This window comes from Aegilops tauschii, chromosome 3 (genome assembly GCF_002575655.3).
Source record: "Aegilops tauschii subsp. strangulata cultivar AL8/78 chromosome 3, Aet v6.0, whole genome shotgun sequence".
Lineage (NCBI taxonomy): Eukaryota > Viridiplantae > Streptophyta > Magnoliopsida > Poales > Poaceae > Aegilops > Aegilops tauschii.
Window position 1 is genome coordinate 606,685,394 of NC_053037.3, and position 19,110 is coordinate 606,704,503.

The following is a 19,110-nucleotide window of genomic DNA, read 5'->3' on the forward strand; positions in this document are numbered from 1 at the left end:
TACGAAGCGGCGGCGGCTAGGGTAGACGTCTTCCTGACTATATAGTGCGGGCCGGGTAGGTCGTGGGAGTAAACCCCACGTCCAAGTCGGCACGATCCAAAAGAATCGGAAACGGTTCGGTAATTAACGCGTCTGTTAATTATTAATTAATGTCTCATTAATTTTTCCCGAGCAGCAAAAACATAGACAACGTGCATAGCTCTGTCCTTGGCTCGGCTCAATCTGCAACCTGTGGCGTGTCGTGACGAGGCGCGGCGTGGCGAGGCGAGCGAGGAGGAGGAGCGCGTGTGTGGGTCTCCTCTTCTCATACTCATACAAGTGGTAGAAGAGCTCACCTTATAAAGAGGTGCAAGTCTCTCTCAACTTTCCTGGTGGGACTAAACTCTAGTCTCACTCACTCCACTCACATATGTGCATGAATGGGCCAAGAGAATTTCAAAATTTTAGAGGGTGTTTGGTTCAGAAGTCTTAGGACTTTTTCTAGTCCTGTAGAAAAAGTCCCTCGTTTGGTTCCTAGAGACTTTTTAGAGACTTTTTCTAGTCTCTGGACTAAAATGTCCCTGAACCAAACACCCCTTAGTTGGACTTTGAGTCAAAGGCCTACTAGCAAAATTCCAACAAACCATCGTTCGACCTACACCTTCCGGGCCGCACGTCTTCCGAGTCCATTAACTGCTGCAACCCGTCGACCGCCGTCTTCTCGTCTTCTGAGAGTCTCCATTAACGAGGCACGCACCGGTGATCGAAGCGGTCCGTATGTGCATGCGTGCGCGCGCTTGCGCGCTCCGTATAAAATGGGCATTGCTTACACGTACACCGAGCCACCCGGCGTCGGCGCACGCACGGTTGGTCGGCGATGGCGGACTGGGCGGCTCTTCCGTCGGACCTCGTTCGCAGCGTCGCCGACCGCCTGCTCGCCACGGCTGGCGACGTCGACTACTACATGGACATGCGCGCCGTCTGCCACGGCTGGCGCCTGGCCATGGCCGACCCATGCCGGTGCATCACCGATGTTGACCTCCTACGTTTCCGTCCACGCCACTAGATCATGCTCCACGACGACGAGGACGACGACGAGCCGGTCGTCCTCCGGCTCTTCCTCAACGTGGCCACCGGCCGCTTCCTCCGCCGGCGCGTCCTGCTGCTCCGGGACCACGTCCTCGTCGCCGCCTCCGACGGCCTCCTCGTCCTCGGCGACAAGAAGTACCCGCACCGAACCAGCGTCCTCAACCCCTTGACGGGCTCCTTGGTCCGCTTCGCGTCCGCCATACCCCGCGTGAACCGGGTGCGAGCCGCGGTGACCGGCTCCGAGGACGACCCGTCGCTCTCGCTCGTCTTCTCCGAGAACGGCAATGCTGCTTGGAGATACGATCTCCGGGACGGCAGCGAGAGGAGGGTCTCGAGCTTCCCTGGCGTTCGCCCTTTTGGCTTGGTTCAGGCGCTGCTCAGCTACTGCGTCTTCCTCCCCGATGCAAAAGCTCAGCTTCACTCTGTCTACCGGACTATCGTGACTGACAAGGGATTAAATTGAGCTGAGCTTCTTCGTAAGTTCAGTGTTTGCTATCGGTTCAGAGCTCAAACTAATTGGGATATGTTCAGTTTGCATGCTTCTTGCCAGCATATCTATGTTGCCAAATGCTTAGTTTTTCTTAGCAGGGGAAAGTTGTCATAAAGCGCCATTTCTAGACATGGTTTTAGTGGCATTATAATTGAAATATTCTTGGAAAATCATTTCAATGTAGTGCAAACTTATAAAATCTCATAAAAACAAGGATGGTAACAAATGCATATGAATATAAAATCATAAATGTTATTTCTTTTCTCCAACCAATTCATGATTTTTTCCAGGTGGCAACAAATATATATGAACCTAAATGTTCTATCTCTTTGAAGCGCGAGACAACTTTATTGTCACAATGGATTTTTTTGTGCAAGAAAAATATCTAAAATTAAGTGAGGGTGCACCCAAACAACAAACATACAACATCAAACTTTGAGGTCAACACAACTTTATTATGATTGCGTCAAAATGGTTTTCGATCTGGTACAATAGAAAACCTTTTAAAAACTCACAGGTATAGATGCAACTTTAAATGACAGTTTCTTTGCATGGGGATAACCCCTGATTTTGTTAAAGAAATCACATGCTGAGCACATCTGTCTCTTTTCTTTATAATAATCAAAAGCTTTATTTAGCCATGATGCTAGAGCTTGACTATATTTAGTATTGTAACATGGAGGTGATGTTTAAACACATAAAAATGGTAAGGCAATAAACACATAGGATGATCTTTTTTTTTTTGCCATTACGAGCCTTGAAATTACATTCGTGACACTCCTGGCATAAGCAAAGATAGTATGAAAACTCCACTCAACGAGGATAATGAGTATGGACTTTCTTTGTCCAACCTTTTTCAACTATATTCCTTCTTAATATTTGAAACTTTTGTTTTAATTTTTGTTGAGATGAAACTTTTATTTAACTTGGTTTTCATCTTGGAAGTGATTGCAAGGGCTTTTTCCCCACTAGTTTCCCTTCTCATTGTCCCCTTTGCACCCTTCAGGTCCCTGCAACCACCCTACCTCTTCACCCTTCTAGTTCCTACCCCATGCCTCTCGTTTCTCTTTCGCTCGATGAATGTTTCCAAACAACTGCCTCTAAGCCAAACTTGCCGCCCTTTGGTGTGTACATTTCACATTTCAGCTATGATTCTTGAATTTTGTTTTTGACCTTGATAAGGAATTCTTCCCAAATTTGTCAAAACACAAACACACCAAAACCCTACTCATGGTTACAATTAGCGTTAGTGCTTGATTATCTTTAGTCTTATATCATCGAAATGATGTTCAGGCTCATAAAGACCATAAAATTGGACGACAAACACATAGGGTGCTCATAATCTTGGGCTCTTGGCTATTATGGGCCTAAAAACAGATTTATGTCAGTCCTTGCATAAAATGAGACAATAGGGAAACATCACTCAATGATGACAATCAATGTGCACTTTCTTTTCTTAGAGGATTTTTTTAGTATGCATGCCCTATTAACATTTTAAAACTCTTGATTAACTTGCTTTGTTTCTTGTAAGTGAATGAAAGGGCGTTTAGGATGACAAGCTTATCGGTTTGTTTTTGCTCACATCCCCCTTCTCACCTCTAGTTCTACCCCGACCATTCTCCCTTTAGACACTCACTTCATTCCTCATATCCCTCTTCACTATGCTTAGAGCAACTTTAGCAGATGCTTCATATCATTTGGATCGCCATAATAGCCTCCATGCGAGTACGACGATCACGAAGAAAAGGGCAGTCTAGCAGAGTCACCATATCATCCTCGGTCTGCATAATTTTTGGAGGAGACTCCAAATCGAGTTCGCGGGCCTCATGACGAGGACCGCCTTCGCATAAAAGGACGGCGCACTCACAGAGGGCTACAAAGTTGTGGCCTAGGCTGTCAATACTGTGACTCCTAGAGTTGCTTTTAGAGCATCTCCAACTGGACTAAGCAAACCTGACATCCTATATGTTTGCAGATGCGTCCATGGAATATATATAGCGTCGGCTTGCCTCTCATTTGTCCGTGTCCGTAGTTGTCCCTTCATATCCAACCCCTAAAACTTCATACAATCCCATGCAACGTAGATCAACACAACGTATATAAATTTCACACATAACATTGTTACGACCAGACTTAGCAAGTCCATCATACAAACCGGAGCAAGCAAGTTCAAACCATAGATAGTTCACGACTAGGACAGAATACATACGAGTAGATAAAGATAAATTCCATCACTTCCTCACCTTGCCCTTCCACTTGTCGTCGACAAAGCAACGATAGTATGCGCCGAAGTCGCCATATGCGTTGGCGTCTAGAGGTCCATCCAAGTTGCGAAGGTGCTAGACGAGGAGTTGAGCTCGGCCAGACGTCAGGCGATGCATGCCTGTTCCTTGGCGAGGCAACTTTCTTTGGCCTTTGGCGGTGGTCCCCGCTTTCTCCTTCACAAGGCACTCAGACTCCTCAAGGGCGAGTTGCAATGCTTTCACATTTTTGTGGCGGTGGCGGCAGGCATCCATCTTGCCCTTAGTCATGGAACAGTGCAGGGACTGGTGCGGATCTACAAGAGCCACAAATAGAGCGCCTAGATCCGACCAGAGTCGCCTACCTCATGCGACGAGCTGCCCGTGCCTTTGACTCGAGGAGTCGCAATCACAGGCTTGGAGCTGTCGGACCAGCACTCAACGCCGACCGAGAGGAGCAAGGGCCGAATGTGACATCCCGAAGCTTCAAGAGCCCCACCGAGCAACTGGGACGAGTGTGGACCGCGACAAACCGGCGCCATCAGGCATAGAGTTGGAGGAGCGGGGAGGACGCAGAGCTAGAGATTCCGCCCCTACTCTACGAGGAGATCACCCGCGCTGCTAGCCACTACGCTCACGTCTAGTTCGTGATAACTAGGTAGGGCGAGGCGTACTTAATGCAAATGGAGGCGGTTTTCCCACCGGTTTTCTGTTTTCTATTTTTTTTCATGGGGTTTTCTTCATTTTTTTCTCCGGTTTTACTAGTTTTTCTCTTTTATTTCTTTTATCATTGTTTTCTTTAGTTTTCTTTATTTCTTGGTTTTCACTGGGTTTTTCTTTTTGTTTGTTTCGTTCTTTCTGATTTTTTTCTTTGTTTACTCTCGGCTTTCATTATTGTTATATATACATTTTTTGTATATATCTAATACATTTTCTAACACATGTTTAACATATTTTAAATGCTTTATTAACATTTTTAAATACCAAATTAACAATTTCTATACATATTTAACCTTTTAATTTTTCAAATGCTTTATTAACATATTTCAAATACAAGTTTATTTTTTTAATACATGGCTAACATTTTTATACATATTTAACATTTTTCAAATACAAGTTTAACATTTTTTGATACATTGTCAACATTTTTCAAGTACAACTTTAAGGCCTTTTTAATACATGGTCAGCATTATTTGTAATCACATTATTTTTTTTCAAATACAAGTTTCACATTTTTTGAATATACATGGTCAACTTTTTTACTATGTACATTTAACATTTTTCAAATACAAGTTTCACATTTTTTGAATACATGGTTGACATTTTTTCTATAGACATCTAACATTTTAGAATGCAATTTTAACATTTATTTAATACATGGTCACATTTTTTTATACACATTTAGCATTTTTCAAATACAAGTTAAACTTTTTTTTGAGTACATGGTCAACATTTTTTATACACATTTAACATTTTTTATATGTTTGATTAACATTTTTAGATAATTTTTAAACATTTTTTATAAAGCTTGATTAACATTTTTTAAATACATGATCCACTTTTTTCACACATGGTATTTTTTTGTATACACGGTCAACATCTTTTATGTGCACATTTAACATTTTCAAATGCATGATTAACACTTTTCAAACATTATGTTAAGTATATTTTTGTAATATATATGTTTATATTTTTCGGAAGTGTAAAGAAAAGTAAAAAAAATAAAAAATGAAACAAAAAACTTGAAAGAAAAACAGGAAAGACACCAAGGCTGTGCCCTCCAACGCATCTGGGCCGGCCCATCTGAAGTTGCCCTGACGCGAGGATTCCCCTAGGTCTCTCTCAAAGCGAGACATAGGGGCCCAGGTTTATGTGGGGTTAGGGTCTGATGTGGCAGTCGCGTCCAGATCGCATATGAGGGATGCCGGATAGGCCAGACAATTGGACTTGGTATAGGGTTCGATTTTTTCCAGACTGTCGGCCCCAACACATAAAGAAAAATGGATGGTTCGATTGAAGATACTCTTACTCCTTGCTATCCCTACCATACCACACACTGCTCATCCTCTCCATGAATTTGTCCCAACTGGTTTTAACTAAGCCAAATTTGCCATCATTCAGTGCATATATTTCACGTTTAATCTTTATAATTCATTTATGGTGTTGGTTTTTCTATTTTCTTTCTAAAACCCGGTCAAAATACATTTGAACTCGCCAAAACATGACGAGATTTCTTGAATCTTCAAACTTGGACAAATCTCATCTAAAATCTCAAACACAAAATAAAAATGGAAACTTGATGAAATATGGTTTAGTGGCCTCATCTTTTGACATATTAAGCCCAAACTTTAAACCCTAGAGGAGCAAAAATCTGTCCCCGACCCAAAATCCCCCAAAACCCTTCCCCCTCCGCCCCGCCGCCATGAAGCGGAAGCAGAGCGCCGCCGCCGCCGAAGTCGACGCCGACGAGCCCTCCCAGGCCCCGCTGCCCCTCGACGACTACTCGGGCGACGTCTGCGCCGCGCTCACCGCGCGCTACGGCCGCTCCGCCTCCGCGCAGCACCGCCACCTCCTCGCCACCGCCGCCGCCATCGGCTCCATCCTCACCGACGACGGGCACCCCCTCACCGCCGAGTCCTACCTCCCCGCGGTCGTCTCCGCGCTCCGGGCCGCCGGCCCCTCCGATCCCGCCGCCGCCGCCGCCCTCGCGTCCCTCCTCGTCATCCTCATCCCCCACATCTCCTCGCTGCCGCCGGCCTCCGCCTCGGAGCCTGCCTCCTCGCTCGCCGCCTTCCTCGCCTCCCCTGAGGCCTCCAAGCTCCCCACCGGCACCGTGCGCTCGGTGGTTAAGTCGCTCGGCCAGTTGGCCCTCCATCTCGACGCCGCAGCCGATTGGGGTGCTGTCGCCGCGCCTCTGGAGGCTCTCCTCGCTGCCTCTGTGGATCAGCGGGCCAAGGTGAGGAAACCAGGATTGGAGTTCCTGTTGCTGATATAGAAATCACACTCATGTGCATGCCATTTCTCACTTTGCTAGGTCCGAAGATGTGCACAGGAGAGTGTGGAGAAGCTATTTCCTTACTTGGAGCGTTCCGGCTGTGCGAAGAAAGCTAGCAGCGCTGCAATTGACTTGTTTGAGAAACACATTTTGTCGGTGAGAAGTCTTGCCAAGTTGGATCCAGACGCTTCTGAGGCTAAGGAGACGGAAGCGGTTCATATGCTAGGCGCGGTGGCAGTTTTAGTTCCATATCTATCTAAGAAGGCAAGGAATACGGTTTTCTCGGGTGCTTATCGGCTATTGAGACCCCGTTTTAGCCCACTCACAAGGCATGTCCTCAGGCTTATGGAAACCTTGTTGGAGCATCTTAAGGCTGAGAATATTGAGTCGGAGTTGGAGAAGCTCATCTCCTTAGTGTTGGCTTACCTGCCTTACGATGAGAAGAAGCCTGATGATACAATCATCGCAGCATTACAGCTGATGAGAAATTGTTTAGGGAAACTGGCTGGTCGCCCAAAATTGTGGACAAAGGTTCTTCCGTCTGCATTTGAGGCAGTTTCAGGTTTGCATCTTCTTGCTTTTCGTGCATTAGGATTTGATGCAATGAGCTTCTTATAAATATCCATATGGCCAGTTAAAAGAATCATGACTCTACAGTTGACATACCTAGGTGTTCGTCGTTTAGGAATAATGACTTCTTCTAGTTATCATAATTTTTTCATGCTGAACAAGTAGTCCTCAACCATGCTTTCTCCAGTGTTATATTTCATGGGTGCATTAGGGGGCAAACTTATCTCTTTGCTCAGTTATGAAAGTTAGCACTTGCCATCTTGTTTTTTGGGTTGCCTTTGAGAGCACATCTGTTCAAAGTTTGCATGCAGTCCTTATGTAAGGTGTATGACCTGTGAGATGAGAACATATTTATGGGAATTTTGTTAAATCATGTTGATTAGCATCTTTGACCTTTTCAACACTTATGGATTGATGATAGATGTATCTGGGTTTATCTTATGTCACATATGTATTGTAATACTTACCAACTTAACTTATTTGTCATGCTTCTCAACTTGGCAGGATACCTAATTCTGGATAGTAAATGTTCTGAAGATGTAGCGGGACTGTTAATAGAGTGCATCTATTCTCATGTCAACCAAAGTATTTTTGTGACTAATGAATCAGGGTGTGATGCTGAGGATTCGATTGATGGGGCTGCCGTCAAATCAATCTGTTCGTCTATCAATAAAAAACTTAGAAAGTGTGCTTCTCCTCCTCGTAACGTGTTAACAATTGTCCTGGCTATGTTTCTCAAACTCGGTACGTCTTCAGTTATTTCAACAAGAACATCTCCTGCCTTAATAATTGGATCATTTAAGTAATCATTTGAGAGAATCTTTTGAATTCCAAGTAGTAGTTACCCTGACTCTATAAGGTTTGTTTTGTTTAACGTGGTTTACCCCTACATAGAACAGCACATGCCTTTAATATTATCTCTTGCACATATATTGGATTTTTTTTGTCATTTTGAGTACAAATAAGTACACGTGGTGCTACAAAAGGTATCAAACACAATGCTAAAGTGGAGTAGTTAGTATTTTCTCCTGCAAAGCTGCAACTACCTAGCAAATTATGACTTACGGAAAGTTGACAAAACTCTCCGAGCACCTTTTATCCTGCCATATTTTGTCATGCATTGTGTACCCTTTGCGCATAACTCTTCTTCCATTTTGTCATAATATAACTGTTATGTTGATATTACCCTGCTTTACACTCACCAATTTTGATTCATCAACTCTTTGGTATTTGTTAATTCCTCTGCAGGGGAGAGTTCTTATGTCTTCATGAAAGATATCCTACTAACTTTGTCACGGCTTGGTTCAAAAATACACAAAGAGCCACACCTGAAGAATGTAAGTTCATTTCTAGATTATTATCACGTCCACTAAGGGGAACATCTTAGTTTTGTATGTACATCACCTCTTGTGACCCTAAAATATTATCATATGTCTTCTCCTTTTCCTTATTTTTCTGCAGATTTTATCTTTTTTCCCTAAACATGTAAATTTCACATGATAGGATAATACTGTGTTGATGTTCTAAATTTATTCCTGATTTTTTTATCACCATTTACGGCACCAATTCGTCGTTGGTATCACAATATCACCAAAGAGCGGTATCACTGGATATGTTCTCCTTGAGTTCCATATAGAGCAAAATGTAAATAACAGGATAGAATGTTTTAGTATATAGTCAGTATTTACTCCACACATATTTGCACTTCACATTTTTAACCTTCCATTTAGCTTAGCTTTTCTGTTGTCACGTTTGCAGGTTGAGGAGTGCATTGGGGCAGCAATAGTTGCTATGGGGCCAGATAAAATTCATTCTCTACTTCCAATATCTTTTGAGGAGGCTTGGTTTACATGCTCAAATATGTGGATTGTACCCATTTTAAACAAGTATGTTTATGGGGCCTCACTGCAACACTTTTTAGAGTACATTGTACCGCTAGCAAAATCGTTACAAGAGGCTTCAAGCAGGGGTAAAGACAATCGATTCAATAGGTGCTAAATTCACATGTTAGTATGTTATACAACTTCATGAATTTTTCCTTTATTCTTTCAGCCAAAAAAGCACGGAAATGTAAGGAATTGCAAGGTTGGAGTGATCAATTGTGGAATTTGCTTCCTGCCTTCTGCCGCTGTCCGTCTGATGTATATCAGAATTTTGGTTCCTTGTCCAAACTGCTGCTAGAGATGCTGAAGTCTGATCGGTGTCTCTACAAATCCGCTAGTAAAGGCCTGCAGGTTTAGTTCTATACACTGTGATTCCTTATATTTGATCTTATAGACTCGTATACTACAAAACTGCTTCATTTCTTCTCTCAAACAATTTATCTATTGTTCGCCAGCAACTTATAGATGGAACTAGAAGATTAAGCAGCAGTGATGAAGACGTAGAAGTCCCTGCAGAAGTTTCAGCCTTGTTCTCCTCAAAGACTAGTAACTTAAGCTGTGTAAGCTTACAACGGTGCTCTAAAAAAGATGCTCGTAAAAGCATGAAAGTCTTGGCATCACATTCCGTGGATCTTCTTTGCACTTTTGCAGATGATTTCCTTGAATCATCAGAAAAGCGTGCTCATTTAAAGGTGCATCACTTACTCAGTTGTTAATTTTACCAGATGATTCTCTTGATAATTTTTTTATTTCTCCGAACTACTTGACTCAGTTGCATACGCACATTTTGAACCAGCATCTCATGCTTGTGGACAAACATTTATGATTCGATTAATCCGTGCATGTTAGATGCATGGATCATGGATGCCTGTTAAAGATGTTAGGTTTAGGAAACATTTTGTCATTGTAAAGAGAGGCCATTAGAGGCATGTATGCTCGTTCAGTTTGAAATTTAAAACCATAGGCTGAGCTTTAAGTTTCACGCAGATGCAAGACTAAGTGCATTGTGGATAAGGGAGAAAAGAGGACCTGTTGGGATCCTGTTTGCCTATCCTTACAGATCCTTAATTAAGTTGCCGCATGACTATGAATTAACTAAACAGTCGCATGACTATGAAGTGTGAAGATTGCTTTACAACATGTAATGTAAAACTCATGCATGGAATTTCGTTTCTGCATAAATGAATAGTTTTCTTGTACTTAATGATTGTTCTATTTTTTTCCTGTGTATGCTGTGTACATGATTTAAACCTTGTTGTTGAAAGACTAAGTGCAGACTTGTGTAAGGTGGTTCTCACACATGTTAGAGCCTCCAATCTCTGTGTAGGACAACAGTATGCCTCCAGCTCTCCTACCCTGAAAGTTTTTGCTGCACTATGCATTTTTGTAAGAGTACACCTTTGTTTGAAAACAAGCATTTTTATGGGCCACTACTTTTCTTCAGTGTGGTTGAACAATTCCTGTGTTACTTTGCAATGGTTATCGACACTCCTTTTCAGACCATACATTCTGTGATATTTATCGGGTTATCTTTGTCATTTTACAGGATGCCCTGAGATCCCTGGCTCAAATTTCTGGTAGCGCAAACATCTGTAACCTTTTTCTTTCACTACTTAAAAAATGTGGTTTGGAAGATATTCCATCGACACCAGAGAATCTAGAATGTGAAGCAAATGAGGTAGATGGAAAAGGCGAAGAGAATACTGATTCGACAGCGGAGATAAATAATAAGAGGTTTGCTATTTATCCTTACCCATCTATAAGGTGTGATCGTTTTAGTCTAGGTTAAGCATTCTGTAGAAAAAACACAAAGTGAAAACCAAAATATCAGGTTCTCAGCAGTGTCAGAACTTTCTACCATGTAAATAGGTACCTACAAGCCATAATTTTATAAGGAAATCAATGTTGTTAATCTGTAACCTACTAGGGCGATCTTCCCATCCAGTTAAATATCGCGACGGCATTCTCCAAAAAACTAATAATCATGGAACAATCATGGCATCTAAAGTTCTAAACTAGGATTTTTCTTGGAGTTTTACCACATATATAGGAAGTTTCTTATGTGATTATATGCATCATCATGTATTCATGTGTGGTTACTATGTGGTAGCCAACACAAATGCATCCCATCCGGAAGCTTGTTGTGCATGATATATGATTATGATTTTGCTTGTGCAGGTCACTTCTGATGGAACTCATTTCAACACTAGCTGAAGCTGCCGATGAGGATGTGCTTGATTTGTTTTTTGGATTCATCAAATCTTCTTTACTGGTATCCTTGCTAATCTCTGCTCTTATCATGCCCCAATGTCCAACTGTTAGTAGGGAGTTCATTGTTTATACTAGTTATCTTTTCTCCTCAGGATAGCAGCAAGTCATGTGAGAGCAAAGCTCTCTTCGCATTAAGCACAATTTTGAAGGTCAGCATCAGTTCCTCATATGCAACTTTCAGATTTGACATGTATTTGTTTGCCTTTAACCCCTTTATTTACTTTCAGGAACACCATGAATATTCGTTAGCCCAGTTGGATGAAATAATGATGCTTCTTCATGGAATAAAGCCAGATTCTAACAATGCAGTTTTAGAAGGTCAATTAGTATGCTACAAGTATCTGTTGGTTCACATGATTAAGGTATGGCTGTTGCACTTGTAAAAACATGCAACTACAAATCTTTGAGCAGTGAGCAACATAAGAGCACAAATACTTGTTAACTAGAGGCACCCTTCATCTATTAATGTTCCATTGCACATATTAGAATAACACGGCATCTTAGTTTTGCAAAAGTGGATATTATGGACCTTGGTCCACAGCGGGATAAATTGGCTAGGATAAAAGGTCGGAACACCGAGAATAGGGCAAATATAACGGCACTGTGGCAGGGCTCATCCCTGACATAGAAGAGAGGCTCTGAGACTGACCTTTTGGAAACAACAAGGCTTCCTTGTTCATGTTCGCCACTTGCACCTATCGTGCTGCCACTACTGTATCTTCTGGAATACTAGCCATACCCAAGTAGCTAGCAGGCTAACTCATCCCTACCCTACACCTTCCTTAGTGGACGCACATGTTGCTGCCTTGGACATGCCAGAGGGCCCTGGCCCATGACCATAACATTGGATGCACCTTCTACCAAGAGAGCATCAAACATCGGCATGATGTTCTTTGACTGCAATACTTCATGCATGTTTTCTTGTTTTGCTTTAGCCTAGTTCTATGCTTCATCCATCCTGCTTGCTGAATCATGTGCCATGGTTTTTACTTAACTTCTACCATTCTGAAGGTTAATGAAGAGAGCACAAGCAAGAAGGCATTCTTGATTCTAAATGAGTTAATACTTGCATTGAAGGTGTGTTACCCTACCCTCATATTTTGATCAATTATCAGTTGTGTATTAGGTTGCTAACATCATGTCATATATATGACATCACCATTTATACAAGGATAAATTTATACTGACTTGATCAGATTCTTTTGCCATGAAAAAGCTCACGTGATAAGATTCTTTCTTCCTCTTCTGCCATTGACTGCTTTGGTTCATTCGCACTGTTTTCTTTTAAATGCAGTCTAAGAAGGAAAGTAGAAGACTAGCATACGATGTACTCCTGGCTATTAGTACTAGCTTGAGGAGTTCTGAATTGAATAACGGAGATTCAGATCTTCAACGGCTATTCACAATGGTTAGCTAACAAACTTCTTCTCTGCTCTTGAGATATTTTTCCTATGTTCCTTTGATGCGCAGAGGTATGGTGAAACCATGTTTGAGGAGACAACTATTTGTTGGTTCCTGTTCCTAACCACTGTAGCTCAAATGTGTGCTGCGCCCATGAGGAGACAACTATTTGTTGTTTCGCCTTTCATGAAAGAAATCTAGCAACCTGTTCTCTCCATTTATACCATTAAATGAGTGCTGCGCCCATTAAGTCCTTTCATAAATTATAAATTACTGATGCTTAGTGCGTGAAGTCTATGCAAGAACAATTCTTGTGAAAAGTGTCAAACTAAGTTGTAGTTTTGCAGCATCGATACTTGAAAGCATACAGTCTATAAGATATATAGTCTGTTTTTGAGAAGAGCAATCTTAGAGTTCTGAGAACATCGTGATGATGTTGGACCATTGCCGTGATGTTTTGTAAATGGCTAACCTGCATACCGAGGTAGAGATCTATCATACCTACATAGTTTCTTAGATTCAGTAGTTATTTTATGATGTCTGCTTTATGTAAAGTTGTAAGTAAGCAATATAGTTCCACATGGCAGGAGCATTAGTCTGTTTTCATATGCAGGATTTCCATTGTTGAAACATTGAAAAACATCAATTTCGTTAACTTTCAGGTGATGGGATATCTTTCTAGTCCGTCTCCTCACATAGTGAGCGGAGCAATAGCTGCATTATCATTGCTTATATACACTGATGCTGACTTCTGCGTGGAAGTTCCAAATTTGATACCATCAGTCCTAGTTCTGCTGCAAAATAAAGCTATTGAAGTAATTAAGGTGGGTTCTGTGTCTTCTGTCTTCCCTGTTGGTTGTTTTCAGTTTTCTTGTCATCTAAGAGTCTGATTTGTTTTATTATATAAAAATCTAGGCATCTCTGGGGTTTGTTAAGGTGTTGGTAACATCTTTGCAATCAGAAAAACTGTTGGGTTTGCAAGCAGATATCATGACTGGCATATTACCAATGTCATCTGTTACAAAGCACCATTTCAAAGGGAAGGTTGGTTGGTGCAATTGTTCCATGGTTTACTCTCCATCCATTTGTATGTTCTGTATGGTGCGCTTAACAAGATGTGTTTTGATATTTTATATGCAGGTTATACTAATAGTGGAAATATTGATCAGAAAATGCGGATTTGATGCTATTGACTTGGTTACACCTGAAAAGTACAAGGAGTTTGTTAGAAGTGTTGAAGAGGTGAGATTCCCTTAACTAGTTTTTTTTTTCTTAATTTTGCTTTAGAAGAGCGATCTATACGTTTTCATCTACTGAATGTTTTGCATACCTTTTTTTACCACTAAGCCCGTAATGGTTTTGGCCAAGCTACATTCAGCCTGTGATCGATCCATGTCCATCGATTTTGGATTAATTTATCAAATGTAATTGTTTATTGAGAATTAATTCCTTCATAATGTTCATAAGTTGCTGCTCTTTAACCGCAAACTTTTCAAAAGAGATAAACAGCAAAACCATGAGGCCAAGAAGATTTCAAACCATTCCCTCCTCGCATACTGAACTAAGCTTGCTTGCATGGAAAGGAAAAATAGAACTCGAAGTCTGTATATCAAATTAAAAAGCATTGGTACTTGAATTTTGCAGGGCCGCAAGGGGAATAATAATAATCCAGCAGATGGTGCACAGTCCGAGGCGAAAGATCCCGAGCATCATGCTCCAAAGAGGTAAAGCCGCCGCCAGCCCCTCCTTTCTCATCCTTCAGAACTCGGTTGCTTACACCATTTGGCGTGTGTGCAGAGGAAAATGGGCTGAATCTAATGCCGAATCTGGACAAGAGGAAGCACTGACCGGGAAGAAGGAATTCTTCATCAAAGGGGCGGGGAAGCCTCACTTCCAGGGTGGTAGAGGTAGAGGTAGAGGTAGAGGCAGAGGCCAGCAGCACGGCAGAGGGTCAGGCGACAGAGTTAGTTTCAGATCCAGATCCGAAGCGCAGTCAGGAGACGGCCAGAGCAGCAGAGGCGGCAGGCCACAAGGCCGAGGCACGAGGCCCGGGAACGGTGGGTTCAACAGGACGCGAGGCGGCGGTGGCGGGATGGGGCCGTCCAGCCACTCCCCTAGATTCAAGAAGCCCAGAACCGCGGCGGCTTCATGAGAGATCAGACGAAGTCGCTCGCATCGCCCAGCCATCGCCGTGAAGGCCATTGATTTTAACCGTCCCGTCTTGAGAGAGTTTGGCAGGCCTGCCAGACACCCCCGACGGGCCCGTGTAATTCCGGTGCAATTTGGCCAAGCTCCATGGGGGTCCGAGGTTTGGTAGACCCTGTTCGATTTAGCGACGTTGGGTGGATTGACAGTGGGGAATGCTTTACGGAGCAGTGTATCGGCCGCCGCGTTGTGCGATGAAATTTTGCCCGGTGGTACGAGATGTAGGGTTTGAACGCCAAACACTCTGTACACGGTATTTGCTTTGCTTGCTCGTATTTTTCGTTGGAAAGAAATGCTCCAGCTGCCTATGCGCGGAAGAATCGCTGAGATATTTTTGGGTCTAGGGTTTTAGGGTGGGGATGGGCCGGAGACAAGGACGATGTGGCTCGCTTGCTGTGTCATGGCAGTAATATGTTACCGGTCTATGTTAGATCATCTAACTTAGACTTAATTTTTCTTTGGGATACTTTATGTTACATTAACTTAACTACATGCTAGATAAGTACACTTGCCTTGAGGTGTGTTACGTTGTTCCCGTATGAGTGACCAGCCTAAGGATGAACGGGCGGCTGAATGACTGACGGGCAGTCGGTCCTGGAAAAGATGAATCTGTCTGACAAATGCCTTGTCCTTTTGTGCAACACAGCGCCCGTGCGCGCGCGTTTTTTTTTTTTTTTTTTTTTTTTTTTTTGCATAATCAGGAAACCCCCAAATCGGGAAGGAAATATCGGATACGGATGACACTATCCGACGTGACCGCTCCGCAGGGCTCGCTTCAAGTGCCCGCGCGGGCTCGCGGCCCATGTACCTACCTCGCGGCCGGCCCTTCTCCTCTTCTCCCTCTCCCTCGGCTCGGACCCAGCCAGATTCCGACGAGCGGCCCTAGCAGCAGCGGCGTCTCCGGTTCCGGCGGGCGGGCGGGCGGCCATGGCGGTGGCGGCGCCGGGGCAGCTGAACCTGGACGAGTTCCCCTCGTGGGGCTCCCGCGGCGTCGACTGCTTCGAGAAGCTCGAGCAGATCGGCGAGGGCACCTACGGGTCCGTACCTTACCCTACTCCTCCCTCCCCTCTTACCGGCAGCAATTCGTTCGTCGCCGGATCTGGCACCTGACCCCTCTCTCTCCCCGCGGCCGCCGCCGCCAGGCAGGTGTACATGGCCAAGGAGACGGAGACCAACGAGATCGTCGCGCTCAAGAAGATCCGCATGGACAACGAGCGCGAGGGCGTAAGATTTCTCTTCCCCTTCTTCCTCCGTCCGATGGCGATACCATGTCCCTGATGCTTTGGTTCTGGCTGCTGCAGTTCCCCATCACGGCGATACGGGAGATCAAGATCCTCAAGAAGCTCCACCACCAGAACGTCATCCAGCTCAAGGAGATCGTCACCTCCCCAGGTGCTTTGCGCTGAATCAACCCCAGACTCCCTCAATCCGTTCCCTCAATTAACTATATATGTGTGTACCGGCGCACGTCTACTCTCTGAACTGAACTGATGGAGGGATTTGCGAATTCGCAGGCCCGGACCGAGACGAGCAAGGGAAGCCAAGTATGGCCCGATTCCACCATTCTTGCTTGCAATTCTAGTGCCCTTGCCTTGGTTTTGCTTTGCTTTGGGGTGGGTGTTGCTTATGCTTCTAGTTGTAAGGTTGTGACGTCTGTCTGACGCCTTGCCGTGTTGTTGTTGTTGCAAAATAGTCGACGGTAACAAGTACAAGGGGAGCATCTACATGGTCTTCGAGTACATGGACCACGACCTCACCGGGCTCGCCGACAGGCCTGGGATGCGCTTCACCGTGCCGCAGATCAAGGTAGAATAGAACCACCGCCTATTCTCACGGCTTCTCTATTTTTCCCTTCGATGCAAATGAGGTTTTAATATTTTGTTTGTGGATTGATCTCGTCTGGTGTATTGTGATCTTGTCTTGGTCCAGTGCTACATGAAACAGCTGCTCACAGGCCTGCACTACTGCCACGTCAATCAGGTGCTGCATCGGGATATCAAAGGTAATTATACTTTTGACATCACCACTGGAGTTTTCATAAAGTTGCGAGGTAGCTTGTGGGCTGTTGCTGAGCTAATATGTTGATGCTTTCCCTTGCAGGTTCTAACCTTTTGATAGACAATGAGGGTAACCTCAAGCTTGCTGATTTTGGGCTTGCGAGGTCATTCTCTAGTGATCACAATGGCAACCTGACTAACCGTGTCATCACCTTGTGGTACAGGTAGGCCTTCTGTCCAGAGTTGTTGTCACAATTGCATTCCTTATGCATGCTTCATTTGTTGCCTTTTATTTACTACTCTCTCATTGTTTTTTTTGGATTTGCAGACCTCCAGAACTGCTTCTCGGAAGCACAAGGTATGGTCCAGCTGTTGACATGTGGTCTGTGGGCTGTATTTTTGCTGAGCTTCTCAATGGAAAGCCAATCCTGCCAGGGAAGAATGAGGTATACCTTTATGACTTATGAGGCTTTCAGCCATCAAGTGTATAACCTAAGCATTTGATGTGATATAAGCCCCCCTTTTACACTCGAGTTATAGCTATAGCTGTTTGTAATTTTAATCTTATATATATGGCATTACTGCAGCCGGAGCAGCTGACCAAAATTTTCGAGCTTTGTGGCACCCCTGATGAGTTAATCTGGCCTGGTGTCACTAAGATGCCATGGTACAACAACTTCAAGCCTCCCCGAGTGTTGAAGAGAAAAGTTAAAGATGCCTTTAAACAGTGGGTGCTATGCTTGGCATTGTTATGTTGTGTAGCTTTGTATCATGTCGCTGGTGCTCACATTTTTTATGTGTGTGCAGTTTTGACCGGCATGCTCTGGACCTGTTGGAGAGGATGTTAACTTTAGATCCATCACAGGTATAAAATGACAAATTTGGCAAGTTTTGCAATCAAATGCTTAATTCCCTTTTCTTTATTTGGGCCCATGTATGATAAAAGTTTATCATTCTTTGCTTTTCACTCCTCAACAAATTCACTCTTAAATTGTTCAGAGGATACCAGCGAAGGAGGCACTTGATGCAGAGTATTTCTGGACTGATCCCTTGCCATGTGACCCGAAAAGGTAAGCTCTGCTCACGGTTTTTATTATACTGCCAAGTAGTTTCCTTTCTAATAACTTCGTGAGCTAAGTTATGTCATGACCATTAAATGTTCGATGATACAGTTTGCCATCGTATGAAGCATCACACGAATTCCAGACTAAGAAAAAACGTCAGCAGCAGAGGCAAGCGGAGGAGGCTGCAAAGCGCCAAAAAATAAATCATCCTCCCCCACATTCTCGCTTGCCTCCGATCCAGCATCCAGGCCAATCACACCAGATCAGGCCTGGCCATGCACCACCTGTGGCAGGTGGCCCAAGCCATTATGCGAAACCTCGAGGGCCTGGAGGGCCTAACAGGTACCCGCAGGGTGGGAACCAAGGTGCAGGTTATAATAACCCGAACCGCGGAGGGCAGGGTAGCGGCTACGGGAGCGCCCCGTATCCTCAGCAAGGCAGAGGACCTCCTCCGTTCCCTGCAGCAAGTGGTCCACGTGGTGGTGCTGGCAGTGGATATGGAGTCGGCGGGCCAAATTATCCACCAGGCGGTCCGCCATATGGCACGTCTGGTCCAGGCCGAGGAGGCCCGAACTATCCTCAAGGCGGTTCTCGCAATCAGCAGCAGTATGGTAGCTGGCAATAATATTTGTCATATCACGTCGTGGTGATACGCCCCTCCAGTTGGAGTATTTTTATTTGTAGAATCTTTGCTGTTCAAATTCTACTTTCTGTGATTGTTGCGCAACAGCTCTTAAGGTACGTCCTTTATGGTTCAAGCTGTATTTTATCAATGTATAAACTGAGTTTGTAGCAGAACAGGCTATTGCAGTGTTGTCGTTTATGATTCAATTTGTATGTTATGAATACATGAAATGTATAATCACCTTATGATTCAAGCTGTATGTTATGAATGTATGACCATTAATGAGATGTTCTTGTAGCAT

At 43.8% G+C, this 19,110-nt stretch overlaps 1 protein-coding gene across 2 annotated transcripts; it reads left to right on the forward strand.

Annotated features, from left to right (window-relative positions):
* Nucleotides 1-6,163: 6,163 nt before the first annotated feature.
* Nucleotides 6,164-19,094, forward strand: LOC109738880 (cyclin-dependent kinase C-2). 2 transcript variants are annotated; one of them, XM_020297982.4, is made up of 29 exons: nucleotides 6,164-6,754; nucleotides 6,833-7,355; nucleotides 7,868-8,107; nucleotides 8,612-8,700; nucleotides 9,122-9,332; nucleotides 9,416-9,597; nucleotides 9,702-9,938; nucleotides 10,793-10,980; nucleotides 11,425-11,518; nucleotides 11,610-11,666; nucleotides 11,745-11,879; nucleotides 12,529-12,594; nucleotides 12,812-12,925; nucleotides 13,581-13,742; nucleotides 13,834-13,962; nucleotides 14,059-14,160; nucleotides 14,563-14,642; nucleotides 14,716-14,831; nucleotides 15,825-15,927; nucleotides 16,266-16,347; nucleotides 16,425-16,515; nucleotides 16,817-16,929; nucleotides 17,053-17,125; nucleotides 17,224-17,344; nucleotides 17,449-17,566; nucleotides 17,708-17,847; nucleotides 17,928-17,985; nucleotides 18,120-18,190; nucleotides 18,293-19,094. In XM_020297982.4, the coding sequence occupies exons 1-29, from the start codon at nucleotides 6,221-6,223 to the stop codon at nucleotides 18,807-18,809; spliced, it is 4,746 nt and encodes a 1,581-aa protein (XP_020153571.2). In that variant the 5' UTR covers nucleotides 6,164-6,220; the 3' UTR covers nucleotides 18,810-19,094. The 2 variants fall into 2 exon arrangements, with proteins under 2 accessions (XP_020153571.2, XP_020153572.1); XM_020297983.4 differs by lacking the exons at nucleotides 6,164-6,754; nucleotides 6,833-7,355; nucleotides 7,868-8,107; ... (13 more) ...; nucleotides 14,563-14,642; nucleotides 14,716-14,831 and adding an exon at nucleotides 16,638-16,667 and having other exon boundaries at nucleotides 15,857-16,160.
* The last annotated feature ends 16 nt before the right edge of the window (nucleotides 19,095-19,110 follow it).